At 36.3% G+C, this 14519-nt stretch overlaps 1 protein-coding gene across 1 annotated transcript; it reads right to left on the reverse strand.

Annotated features, from left to right (window-relative positions):
- Positions 1 to 6216: 6216 nt before the first annotated feature.
- On the reverse strand, positions 6217 to 13925 carry LSM8 (LSM8 homolog, U6 small nuclear RNA associated). Its single transcript, XM_040472149.1, has 4 exons — positions 13787 to 13925; positions 12608 to 12648; positions 9186 to 9313; positions 6217 to 6475 (listed from the first exon to the last, which is right to left on the reverse strand). Exons 1-4 carry the CDS (start codon positions 13815 to 13817, stop codon positions 6385 to 6387), a joined length of 291 nt encoding a protein of 96 aa, XP_040328083.1. The 5' UTR covers positions 13818 to 13925; the 3' UTR covers positions 6217 to 6384.
- Positions 13926 to 14519: the final 594 nt, after the last annotated feature.

The following is a 14519-nucleotide window of genomic DNA, read 5'->3' on the forward strand; positions in this document are numbered from 1 at the left end:
TAGTATTTTTTCCATCAAAGAGCTTTATCAGGAAATGCTCTTACTTTTGAGTACTTTTCCTACCTCACAATAAAGTCCTTCATTCAATATTAGGATGTATGTTAGGTGTTATTAACATTGACACATTACTTTGTTCCAGGCAGTGTTCTAACTGTTTACTATCTTAGTCTTCATTTAACAACTCAAGGAGGGTTGTCCCATTTTTATTAGAGCATCTAAGACATGGGAAGATTAATTTGCTACAAAAGCTAAGTCTGATTCCCTTCACTGACATACTACACTGGCCTCACCTGACTCTAATTTAAAAATCCCTAAAAATTACACCTCCTACTTATCTTCAGTGTCTCTGGTCCTTTTCTACATAATTACAGTAGAGTTTACCAAAGTCGGGCTGAGATCTCTAAATACTTTTTGAAATAAAATTTTAACTTTTAAGAAAAATTAAAAACTTTTTAGCTATCATTATGTCATTAACATCATTATTTTTAAAATGTTATATAAGCCATAATGCAGTGCTTTCTGGCAACTTGTATCAGCTTACAAACTTACCCTTTGTAGAGTACAATTTATTATAATCTATGATTTTCCTGGTATAAGACAAATTAAGTGAAACAAAAGATATATTGGGCATATTTTAAGACATCAAATAGAACGTTATTTTCGCCTGCTCCCCAATACACACATACACACGCACACGGTTTTCACACACGAATTGAGTTATATATCCCCCAGAGATATACCCCCCCCATACCCCTGCTCCTGAATTCTTTTCCTTTTAATATATTTCAAATGAAACAATTTGGTACCATTTTCATTATTTGGTATTTTGAAGACAATATACAGGGAAAAGGAAACAAAAACCAAAGGTTTACAGTATAACTGAAAATTACCCTAATGAGAAAAGAGAAGCCATATCATATATTTGAAAGAACACTGGGGTAGAAATAATAGGATGGGAGTTGGATCTTAGTTGTAGCAATACTTTACCTGTGCCACTTCTGGCAAGTAATACATCTAGAAGATAAAAGGATGTTTAAAAAAGAAACATGTACACAAAAGATGGAAGTAAAAGGTATAACAAAAAAATCAATACAGAAAGTGGAGGTTTAAAAATTTTTAATGCTGCACCTAAGATCTGAAAGATGTCTTGCAGAATATTCTCAACTCCTCCATTCACCAAATAAAGATCGTGGGCAGCAGATGGTATTCTGTTAACTAAGGAGAGAAAATGGCTGCTGAAATCCTCTTTTGCCTTTATTCTTACACAACTACAGAGACTCTGCAATCTTAAAACATGAAAAAAATTAGAACCACTTAAAAAGACAGTTTCTAGTTGCTTTAAATGAGTATAAGCCCTGTAAGTTACTTCCTAAGGTACTGAAGGAATTTAACAAAATAACTCATGACCTTGGACAGTAAACTTTTGAGTCAAGATGATTTGGTTGAGGTGCTAACAAGCTTCACAAGGACATAAACTTGTTAATGTCATTCCCTGGTATATCCACAGTTTAAAGCATGGTACCTAGTGTGCCTTAATGGCTTTACAAATGTCTCTGATAAAATTCCAAAGTACTGAATATTTTTCAGTTTGTGGAAAAATAGAAAAGGAAGCACTGATCACTAGGAGGCAGCATTGATTCACAAAGACTGAATATGCCCATGTCACATAGTTTCTCTGCTAAAAAAGAAATGAAGATCACAGCAAAGCATTTGACCAAATTTCACATAAATAGTCCCTATAAGCAAGATGGAGAAAAAAGACTAAATATCTTATAATTAAACAAATTTGTAGCTGGTTGAATGGGAACACTGTGCTGTTTAATGGATCAGTATCAACTTGAGTGGAGAGTTCTCACTTGTCAACATTGTTTTTCAGTCTTAAACATAAACAGAATTTTTACCAAATTTGACAATGACTTAAAAACTGAGAATAACAGCCCAAGGTAAAAAAACAAAACAAAATGCCAAATCAATAAACAAGAATATTAAAATGAATAAATTTATAAACTGAGGTATATAACTACACAAGTTCAGAATGGATATCCTAGTTTATATGTGAAAAACTTATGTTTTCATTTAAACCCCATCAATCAAGTGTATATGATTGCCATAAAACAAATTTATTTATACTGTATATTTGTTAAATAATATAAACTTACTACACATACCTTCCACTTCACCTTAAATCATCATAATATAAATACTCCAGTCTCTTACATAGAGATATGGTAGCCAGTGGGACTCTGAAAACCGAAGGTGCGAGACCGCCATTTCCAGTTTGGCCTTTGAATACCTAGAATAAGCTGTTTACTGTAAAATCCCATAAATCAAATCAAATTTTGTAAAGGGAATCTAATTTTGTCACAATGCCCAAAGATCCATATTTTTATCCATGTCTTAAAGGTAAGGATTTTGAAGCATAATTAGGGACTCATCAAGGCATATAATAGGTCTTTTAATAATTCTACCACACTTTCCTTAGTTAGCTATTTATTATTACTTTTTGCATCATTCCAGATCTACTGAACCGTTATCAGTGCGTGGGACCTGATAATATTTAAAGCAATTCAGGTAATTTGAAAATGACCCACAACACAGCTTTGCAAATTGCCTTAGATCATCTAAATATTTCTTTCAGTCAGGCCTCAGGAATTTGATATTATACTTTCTACTCATAGGCAGTTTATAAAAATACGAAGACCTTGATCAAATTCAAGCCCTGTTACTCATAAGTGTGACCTCTCATAAGGCACTTAACCCTGCTGAGCATCAAATTACCCATGTGTAAAATGGTCACTGTTGTAAGCATTTAGCATCATGCCCAACACATAATATGCACTTAACCTACTAAATTTTGAAGGTGAAGGCCTAAATTACACTGTATGGCCGGTTAAAGATTGCTCTATAATTCTGGGTGGTACCCAGGCAGGTTGACATGCCATTGTGAAGACATTATACTTGCTCATCCACATGGTGAATCCTTTGTTACATGTCTGAGAAACATGTTGACATGGAGAGCCTACATTTATTATTAAATACTACTTAAAAAGTTTTTATCATATCTCACATCAGGTTAAAAATTCTGAATGATTTTATAAAGGTGTTAAACAATATATTTAAGTAAAGCATATATTAATAAAGCTTATCTTTATCTCTTATTCTTCTGGTATCAAGGTTTGTAATATTGAAGCTAAAACTGTCAGCATGTAAGGCCATTTGATTTAGCAAAGTACATTAGCCTAAAAGCAGTGTTCTAAACTATTGCTTTAGCTGGTTTTTCAGTTAAAAAGAAACAAATTAAGTCCTTTTGCAGCTAATTGCCCTTTACAAAAAACTTTAGTGAAATACCTTGCCAAGACAAATTTATTTGATTCATTAAGCTGGACTTAGATAGTGCCAGAATCACAGAGCACAGAGCTAATTATAGGTTAAAATTTATTTGAGGCTCTTTATAAATAAGAAAAGTGATTGCAGAATAAAAGTCTCATTAAAAAACATAAACACTTGACACTGCGTAAGAATCAAGTTGCCACTCATGGTTGTGGTTCCTTTACAGTGCTCATGCAAAAAAAAAAAAAAAAAAAAAAAAAAAATCCAAATTGAACTGGTTAAGAGCACCAAAAAACCCTACCATGTGCATCCAGAAATAAAGAATTGCTTATACCATTTGTTTTTTTGTTTTGTTCTTAAAAAAAAATTTTTTTTAAGGTTTATTTATTTTGAAAGAGAGACAGCGTGAGCAGGGGAGGGGCTTAGAGAGGAGACAGAGAATCTGAGGCAGGTTCCAGGCTCTGAGCTGTCAGCACAGAGCCCAATGCAGGGTTCAAAATCACGAGCCATGAGATCATGACCTGAGCTGAAGTCGGACTGAGCCACCCAGGCACCCCAAGAATTGCTTATATCATTTGGTGTGCATTTCATTTGGTTTGCTTTCCCTACTATTCACAAAAATATCCAAGTCATATTTGGGGAATGATTTTTTTGACATCAATCCCTCATTACTGTGAGGGAGGGTGGGGGGGACTAGGATTTGTTTACTACTTTGTGTGTGGTTTGTATTATATCAAGTATGTTGACAAAGTATCTGACTTGAACTTCATTTGTACTGTTAGAATACATTTCACTTAGCAAATGAATATCTGTATTCCTTATTTGATTTTTGGAAATAGTTTACCCATTTAAAATACCATCATTTACTTAAATAGCACATTTGGTTTATAGTCCCTAATTACCTGTTTTACTCACTTTGCATTATTTTCATTTTATTAATTATAAAACTTTATACTACAAAAGCAAAATGTTTTTTTAAGTTTTATTTATTCAAGAGAGAGCGAGCTTGTGGGCACACTCGGGGGAATGGGCACAGAGAGAGAGGGAGAGAGACAATCCCAAGCAGGTTCTGCGCTGTCAGCACAGTGCCTGAGGTGGGGCTTGAACACATGAACTGTGAGATCATGATTGGAGCCGAAATCAAAAATCAGATGCTTAACTGACTGAGCCACTCGGGCACCCCTAAAAGCAAAATACTTATGATAGCCAATACTAGCTAAACTTCCTCTAATCCTGAGGCAGATCAGAACATCAACCAAGATATGCTGGGTGATGGTGCCTTGACGACCAGTAAAGAAAACTATCTCAACAGATCTCCATGTAAGTCTTCTGTGAAAGAGTGAAGATACTTTCCTCTGAAAAATGTTTTCTTTTTGCACCAAAAAACTATCATACCTGGCAAGTAGAGAGTTAAATATTAAAAGTACAAATGAAATCTACCTCTAAACTCTAAAAGGATCTATTCCAGAAGTTCTTTTCAGATTTTAAACGAATTAGCCCTCATCTTTTCTTATTGAGCTTGTATTATTTTCAGCCAAGGGTCAGCAAACTATGGCCTACAGGCCAAATCCAGCCTGCCACCTGTTATTATAAATGAAGTTTACTGGAATACAGCCACAACTCTTCATTTATGTATTACCTATGGTTGTTTTCATGACAGAACAGAATTGAGGAGTTGTGACGGAGACCATATGGCCCTCAAAGCTTAAAATATTTGCTATCTGCATTTTTACAAAAATGCCAACCGTAACACTTGCCAACCCTTAAACACTTTCATTTTTTAAAAAAGAAAAACTATTTTAATTTTTTGTTTGAATTACAAGAATGTAAATATTTTTCTATTTTCTACTCACCACAAAGTTACAGACTCTGGCCCTCAGGGAACTGATGAGAATTTCTGTGGACCAGTCAGAGATCTCAACAGTATTTTAACATTGTTTCTATGAATTCTTTAAAAAGTCCACAGTCAACTGGGATGTCTGGATGGCTTAGCTGGTTGAGTGGCCAACTTCAGCTCAGGTCACGAACTCACAGTTCTTGAGTTTGAGCCCAACACTGGGCTCGCTGCTGTCAGCATGGAGCCTGTTTTGGATCCTCTGTCCCATTCTTTCTCTGTCCCTCCTGCTTGTGCACTCTAAAAAATAAATCTATTTTTTTTAAAAAAGTCCAGTCAACTGTACAAGGGGTTTTAGAAAACAGCCTATTTGTAGATGAGGGACATTATCTACTTAATTGATTCACTCAAACAATCAACCTATTCTGTTGATTATTGCTCTGAGAAACCAGGTTTACTTCTTTTGAAAATAGGTTTATGGAACCAAGGAGTCATGGAAGTTCTTGACAATAATAGCAAGCACTGCCTCAATACAAACATAAGGTTTATTTACTCACATTTATAAACAACAAAAAACTGCTAATACTAAAAATTCTCCAATTTTTAAGATTAAAAACTAAGATGGCTTTTAAGACTACACGGAATCATTCTTTTTTCAGATAATATCAACTTTGTTAGCATTTTTCCTTTTCTTAACCAAACACATTTTTTACCCAGGCTTCTAAAATGCTAGAGAACAATGAACCACCAGGGCAGTGTGATAAATGGGGACATGTCAGACAACATGACATGACTTACCTTTCTGTGACTTTCTTAAAAATTGGAAACGCATGTATCTTGCACCATTGATGGTATTCAGATGCTTGATTTAACATAACACACAAATTTCTCTTTTTAACTAGTTTTCTATAAATATTAAAATATCAAAATATTTTTTCCAAAAGTTCTCACAGTACACATTAGATTTTCATACTGTTTAAGAGAAAAATAAAACTAAGCTACCAAACCTGATTTAGGCAAAAAATAAATAAATAAATAAATAAAATAAAAAATTTTCAAGGCAATGTAGAAATATTTTAATTTACATATCATACTACAATGAATCAATATATGGAGTCAAAAGTCCACAATTACACATTCATAAAAATTCCATACATCATCCTCAGAATAATCAGTTTCTATACAAAGATTTACAGATGTCCAATGTATGTAGTTTTTCCTCAGTGTGCTACAGAGTTTAGAGGTTCTGCTCGAATATTCCCCAAATCAAGCGCAGAATCTGTCTCTTCATCAATTTCTCCAATGACTGCGCTGTAGTTATTTAAGGAGAAAAAAAATCAGTTAAAATAATCTCACTTGTAAATAAAACTGAAAGGACACAGTACAAACTACTTAAGGTGACTAGCAAATACCGTTTTCATGAAGTAGCGAATTGCAATTTAAGTCACAAAACTCAAGAAGTAATTTGAAGGCAACATTATTGTAGGAACCAATTATTAAGACAGATTGTATACAGTGTGATTGGATCATGAGTCTTCAAAGAAAAAAGGCACATATCAGATAGATATGGTACAAAACCCTAAAACTGGGGCAACTGGGTAGCTCAGTCGGTTAAGCATCCGATTTAGGCTCAGGTCATGATTTCACACCTCGTGAATTCAAACCCCACATCAGGCTCTGTGCTGACAGCTCAGAGCCTGGAGCCTGCTTTGGATTCATTGTCTCCCTCTCTCTGTCCCTCCCCCACTCATGCTTTATCTCTCTTGCTCTCTCTCAAAAATAAACATTAAAAAAAAAAATCAAAATCCCAAAACTTCCAATCCTATGATTTCAACTCAACCCAGGGACTGTGTTAGGGTTGATCACAAAATCACTACTAAATAAGCAAGTAAGTGTCTATTCTTTGAGTAACTTTAATGAACTAAATCCATCAGAGTATACATAATACCCATTAATTTCTGTTTCAAGATTTCTCAGTTTACTCAATTTAAATCCAAGACCAAAATGTACAGCTCTTGGGAAGCCTCAGTGGCTCAGTCAGTTAAGTGTCCAACTTCAGCTCAGGTCATAATCTCACAGTCTGTGAGTTTAAGCCTCACGTCAGGCTATGTGCTGACAGCTCAGAGCTTGGAGCCTGCTTCAGGTTGTGTGTCTCCCTCTCTCTGCCCTTTCCCCACTCATGCTCGGTCTCTCTCTCTAAAAAATAAACAAACATTAAAAAAAAAAAAAAAGACACAAAGATAATAGTAGCAACGGGTACTCAGGTAACTTAACACATGATTTTTTGATGTGATTGGCTAGGGTTAAAGCCAGCAAAACTTTCCTTGATTCAAGGAATCACTACCATAACATCTATAATGAAAACGTTAATACCATGCTAAGCACCAAGCCACGGCTCTCCAGCTAGATACAGTTGTTGTTATATCCAGACCACAGGACATATATGAAACATTATTCCACAAAAAAATTGGTTGTTTAAATTAGTTTGGCTTTAATAAGAGTAGCATCTATTAGTGAATACAAGTAATAGAGAATTTGCCCAATTTTGCTTTAAACTCTATATAGCCTTCAGCTCTCTGATAAATGAGAAGTACCAAACTCTGGTTAAAATAAATATTGTTTTCTCAATATAAAACAAATCAAAGATCTCAATTCCACCTTAAAAATTTTAGTATCATTTGAAATCCTTAAGGAAGACAGTGGAGTACTGGTACAGGTTTTAAAATTGGCTCTCCAAAGGAAAAGAGGGAGGCAGACCTGCAGTGTTTACTCACATCCTTAGTGCAAATACTCCCACTATGGTCAATTTCAAGCTACCACCAAGACATCAACCAGCTTGCAAAATTCCTGAAAATATAACAATCTGCATCCATGAGCCAATCAAGCTGGCTCTAGCACACCACTGAGTCTACGCCAAAGTTTAAATTTTTTTAAAAATGAAGTCCAAAAGTTTTATTTTTAATTTTTTTTTAAATCAAAGTAGGAGAAAGCTTCTTAAAATCAATTATTAGGCAGAGATCCAATATAAAATAAGCATTATTATTCTCATCAGGGAACCTGGTCCCCACCAAATACTCTGCCTTTCTCTCATATTTTATAGCTCATTTTATAACTTCACACCTAAAAGTCACCTCTTGAGAATATTTTGTAAACTCCCCAATTTTGATTAAAGATCAAATAATTTATCCATCAAAGGTGATTTTCTTAAGATAATTTAAATGAATAAAGTATTCCCTCATCTATATCCTATTGTCTATATTCGATATCCTATTTGTCTTCCAAAATAATGTGTAATATCTTTTGCTGCCTTCCAACCATGTTTTAATTCTATACTCACTAGAAAATGGATTCAACAATCTTATAGCCTCTATAACTACACTAATACAATAGCTACTAGCCACATGTGACTATTAAAAGTAATTAAATGAAGTAAAATTTAAAATTCAATTCCCATCACACCAGTTTTCAAGTACTCAATGGCCACACCTGACTAGTACCTTAGGACAGTGGATAATGCAGACCTACATTTCCATCACTGCCACAAGTTCTACTGCGCAGTATTGCTTTATACTGTTGCAGATTTTCTTAAATTGCTACCACTAAAGTGTATTTTCAGTTAACTGACGCTACAGCATAAACATGGGGCATCTTATTGTACTAAAATATTTAAAGAAAAAAATAATGGATAAGTACTTACTCATAAATTCATCAGTTATAGAGCATGAATTATTTAAAACTGTTCACACAAGAGGTTTCAAAGGCATTTTCAAACCCTAGCCTTGGACCCTAGAAGTATATTTATATTTCTCTAAAATTAGGATTATTTTGGAAGAACACTTTAAGAAGGCTCTCTAATGAAGTATTCAGTGTAAGGCAGGGCCCTTTCTGGATCCTATCTAGGCCACTTAACTATCATAAATATGACCAATCTCAGTAGATAAAAACCTCTTCTCCATACAGCAAGGTAGTACACCTATAGCAGATTTGACCTGCCCTTAAAAAGAAGACCTATGTTACTTACACATTGTCACCTCTTACGATGTATAGCCCTAGCACCACCTGTTCTACTCCCTGTGAAGAGCTGAATACTCGTTCATGGCTTTCATCCAAAATCAAATTAATGGTCTGGTCAAAACCTTTCAGTGTTCCCTGTAAAGAAAACATTCAAAAGAAAAAGATAAATATTCTAGTTTACCTGAATATAGACATTAAATGACACAAAAATTTTAGTTCCAGGGACACTAACAGAAGTATTCATTTTAAATAGAAGTCCACTGAAAATAGAACACTTCTTTATTAGCAACAGTACCCTGGGGCACAAAACTTACCTCTGGGTCTTTTAAGACAGGAAAAACCACACCACACATGAGACTAGTGTGCAGAGTTGTCCAGAGTTACAAAGAACACCCATGTACCAATAAGGAAGTAGCCTAAAAGCCCATGTAGTGTAGGAGCTAACATTAGACATAGACTATTACAAATAAAATACAAGGGAAAACTATATAAATATACAAGAAGCAGCAGCATATACATAGCAACCATAGCTGGTAACAGAACAGTATCACTTCGTTCTACATACTAGTAGGAGGCCTGTGCTAAACACACTGTACACAGTATCTCAAATAATTTTAATCCTTTGAGGTAGATACCATAGTTATTCCCACTTTAGAGAAGAAACATTGAGGCACAGAGAGGTTAAGTCATCTCTCAAGGTTTCATGGGTAGAAAGCAGCAGAGTTAGGAGTTGAACCACAAAAAGCTACCTTCAGGGCCATGCCACTGAACTACTATATTATACTACTATGAGCAAGCAAATAGAATTTACCATTCTTCAGAGATTCAAATCAGTCCCATAAATATATACAAACTTCGACTGGTGGTGACAGCTAACGCTTAAGGAGTACTTCCTATCTGCCAGTGTTCTATGAGCCTCACATGTATTTATTTAATCTTCCCCAAACCCGGTAAGGTAAATACAAATAGGATTGTAATTAGTAAAAGCAGAACTTGAAGGAAATATTCAGAGAAAATTTTATGGAAGAATCCTGGTTTTGAATAAAGGAAGATACGGATCTAGCATAACACAGTCACTCAGATGCTTTTCAAGTTTCTGAAGAAATGTCAACTTACAGTTGTTTTGGTTGGTTAATTCTCTCAAGCTATTAAACTGTTTCATGTTTTGAAAATCAAAATATGTAAAATCAGAATATAACAAGAGAAAATGATAACCTAGAATTTGGATGAGAAAGAAAATCTGGAGTATTTACTAAACTAATTAGTATATAGTTGTTACCACACCAAGACATAGCCTCTTGACTTCATTTTACATTCTATCAAGTGAGCCAGGGTTAAAAAAATACAAAATTACTAAATTTTCAAAATTACTAAATTTTCAAAATGCTGTTTTAAAATAACTTTCCTCCTTTTTAAAATTTTTTTAGTGTTTATTTATTTATTTATTTTGAGAAAGAGAGAGTCAGAGCAAGCGGGATAGAGGCAGAGGGAGAGGGAGACAAAATCTGAAGCAGGCTCTAGGCTCTGAGCTGTCAGCAAAGAGCCCAATGCAGGGCTCAAACCCACCAGCTGTAAGATCATGATCTGTGCCGAAGTTGGAAGCTTAACCAACTGAGCCACCCAGGTGCCCCTAACATTCCTTCTTCTATAAAATTAAAATATTTCTCAAACTTAGCTATCCCATTAACAGAAACAGGAAAAATTAAACTTGAGGTATTATTGTTTTTTTAAAAAAATAAAAAAAACTATTTGCAAATATTTAATAGCAAAAGATTTCTTGAAGTGTCAAGATGAGATAAAAATGTTTCAAACTGTCCTTATTGACAACATACAATGAGGTGCCTAAAAAACAAAAAGATTGTTTTCTTAAGAAGGAAGCAAGGCAGGGCTGCCTGGGTGGCTCAGTCAGTTAAGAAGGAAGCAAGGCAGGGGCGCCTGGGTGGCTCAGTGGGTTAAGCATCTTGACTCTGGATTTAGGCTTGGGTCATGATCTCACAGTTTAGTGAGTTCTAGGCGGGCATCAGCCGTGTGCTGATGGTGGCACACGTGAGATTCTCTCTCTCTCCATTTCTGCTCCTCCCTACTCACGCTGACTCTGCCTCTCTCAAAATAAATAAATAAACTTAAAAAAATTTTTTTAAAGAAGGAAACAAGGCAAATGGCCTTTTTTTTTTTTAAGAGTCAAACTGAATTTAAATCTCAGTTTGGTTCTGCCACCTATTATCAAAGTGACTCTAGGAAAGTGACTCACTTTTTCTGAACCTGGTTCCTAACCAAGAATTCAGGGATACTTCTACAGAGCTGTATTGAAGATTAGATGTAAAGTGCCTGGCACATGATATACATTTAAATAAATGGCTAAGTTTAACACTTTGATAAATCACTTAGGGACTCACTTGGAAAAATCACATGGATTAAAAAGAAAACAAAGACCCAATTGCAAAATGGAAAAATAAGAGATTAAATTACATGAATTAGATACAATTAGAAAATAGAGGGGGCGCCTGGGTGGCTCAGTCGGTTGAGCGTCCTACTTCAGCTCGGGTCATGATCTCACAGTCTGTGAGTTTGAGCCCCACGTCGGGCTCTGTGCTGACAGCTCAGAGCCCGGGGCCTGTTTCAGATTCTGTGTCTCCCTCTCTCTCTGACCCTCCCCCATTCATGCTCTGTCTCTCCCTGTCTCAAAAATAAATAAACGTTAAAAAAAAATTTTGTAAAGAAAACAGAGAAAGTTAGCAGCTTTAAACTTTTTTTTTAAACAATGTATGAATTGTAAGTGAAGAAATAATTAAGTAGCCAAAAATCATGAGATAAATTCCTCAGATCAAGAAACAGATCAAGGAGAGAATCCAAGAATTTTCTGGAACTATAAAGGGGATACTGTGATAAAAGGTCAAATAAAATGATATAAAAGAGTCAATTATAATTTATCCTACAGAAAGCAGAGGTCATGCAACCTACAAATATTAAAAATATATTAACAACCATACAAGCCTTAAAATGTTCATTATTCTATATATGTAGTATCTACATCATAAAGAAGTTTCTAAGAGGCATACACAGAATTTCAAAAGAAAGCCTATGATTCATGTCGGTGATGTCAGAGCATTGAATGGGGGAAGGAAATTAAAAATGTTAGAGGAAGATAAATATAAAATACAGGCAGATGTCTGAAGACTATTCTCGAAGCTCTCCAAGGACAGAATCTGTTATTCATCTTGGTTCCTAGAAGCTTTGTATATAAATTACACCCAACGTTTATTAATGAAGAAAATATGGATCAGCAGCTATTTATGATAAAGAGGTGAATCATAACAAAACTGCAATGCAGGTGTACTGTGATGCTTAGGCATTAGAGATCAGAAGTTTGACTTAAAACTTTACAAGCAAGAAGCTTACAAGGAAAGGATGAATATGCTAAACACTTACCACAATCATTCTCCCATCAGAAGTAATAACTGCAACAGTTCCTGATAACTGAATCAAGGAAAGCATTCTCAGGGAATGAAAATAAAAATGTTAGAATCTGGTAAAGAAATGGTTTTAATTAGTAGGAAAAAGGTGGACGGAATTAAGATATTATTCAACACAGCCGCTACATTCACAAGATAACTTTAAGTATAACTTCCTAAATTAAATTACACAATTAAAACAGGAAAAAGAGAATCCCCTTCTGTTTGTGATCAGTTGTTTCCCATCTCAAAACAGTTGAGATGTTTGGTACTCTTTTTCACTGGGGAATGTTGTCAGTTGGACTTTGAGCAAGACATTTCCCCCATTCCTCAACCTGTTCCTTGATCTCTAAAAGGAAAATTCAATCAGTGCTAAATTAATCAACGTTGACTTTTCAAACGTGTTAAGACACTTTACTCTAGGACCTGGCCTCTGGAACTCAAAAAAGAAGCTATAATCAGTGTCACAAGGTGCCAGTACGCTTGCATTATTAAGGTTTTAGTATTTCACTTTTGTCCCAAATTTGTACAGGAGAGCAATGTAGTGTTTCTGTCCTGAGATTTTAAAATAGTAACACCTATATAGGGTAAATTAAGACTTCACATGGGGTTTTAGAAGTTCTTTGCCCTTCGTGGAGAGCAATTACAACAACGAGCGTTATTGTCATTCTATCAACAAAGAAGTGGAGACTTTAAGTGGTAAAGGGGCAGAAACTCAATCTGCACACCATCTTTAAAGTTTCTGGTATCTTCGAACAATGAGCAAAGCCAATGAATAAAGTAAATTCAAGGATTTACAAGACCCTTCTCCCCAAATGTGAACGTATAGGCCTCTAGGGAAGTAGCGTGGAGGAACAGATGGCTGATTACTATAGAGACAGGCGTTTCTATACAGACAGTTAGGAATATTTCGGTTTTAGGTGAAAATTAAAAGGCGCCCTGGGCCCCCAGGACCGGCAGGCTCTAGCCCCAGGAGCGGGATTAGCGGGTCCCAGGTCCTTAAGCCCCTCACCCGCAGCCCAGGCCGCGCAGGGGCCGGACATCCCAACCGCCCGCCGGTCCCGACCCCCGCTCTCTCCAGCACCAGCCCTCCCAAGTGCGAACGCGGGCTTCGCCGTGCCCCGGCTGGTAGCTGTGGCAGCCGGCCCGAGGATACGGTTGATGTAGTTCTCCAAGGCGGACGTCATGATGCTCGGCCCGGCCGCTCTGAGCAACACAGCAGCAAAGTGGGACAAGAGGAGCTAAAAAGGCCCGCCAGGGACCGGCAGCGGCTCCCGCCGAGTGGCGGAAGCAAATATCGCGAGAGTTACAGCCCCGCAGGTTAAGAGGATCGGAAATTTAAAGAAACCGGCCAACCACACTTGAGAGTCAAAGCGGTAGCGAGTTAGTGCGCCTGCGTGGTGTGTTCCGCAGTTTTTCCGGTCGGCGATCTCAGGAACTAAGAGTGGCAAAAACGAGCAGCAGGCGGAAGAAAGGAAGAAGTTTCTTGAAGGTGGGGTAGGAGGGAGAAGGTGGGAGAGCGAGTTTTCTAATGGAGTGAAAGGCAAGTAGTAGAAGTCACTGAGGGAGAATGTTGAGAGAAGACAGGGAAGGCGGGAGAAAACGAAATAAAGTGTTTTCATCACAAGTAGAGAGATGAATGTGTTCTCGTATGAAATGTAGGTGCAGGGAACTGGAACGATCCCTAGTTTTCTGCCACACGGGCCGAAAATTAGTCTTTTAGACGTTCAGTGGCCCAGGACAAAATTATGCACGTTGTGACCATATAGTGTACATCTCTGGAGAACACTACAGTAAAAAGCATGTTCGCGCATTCTACATTTCCCTCTAAAAGTGCTCCAACGTGAAGGCATTGTTACTAATTTATTTAAGAAACCGAATACAGAGAT

Source organism: Herpailurus yagouaroundi, unplaced genomic scaffold (assembly GCF_014898765.1).
Source record: "Herpailurus yagouaroundi ecotype Mexico unplaced genomic scaffold, PumYag 100, whole genome shotgun sequence".
Lineage (NCBI taxonomy): Eukaryota > Metazoa > Chordata > Mammalia > Carnivora > Felidae > Herpailurus > Herpailurus yagouaroundi.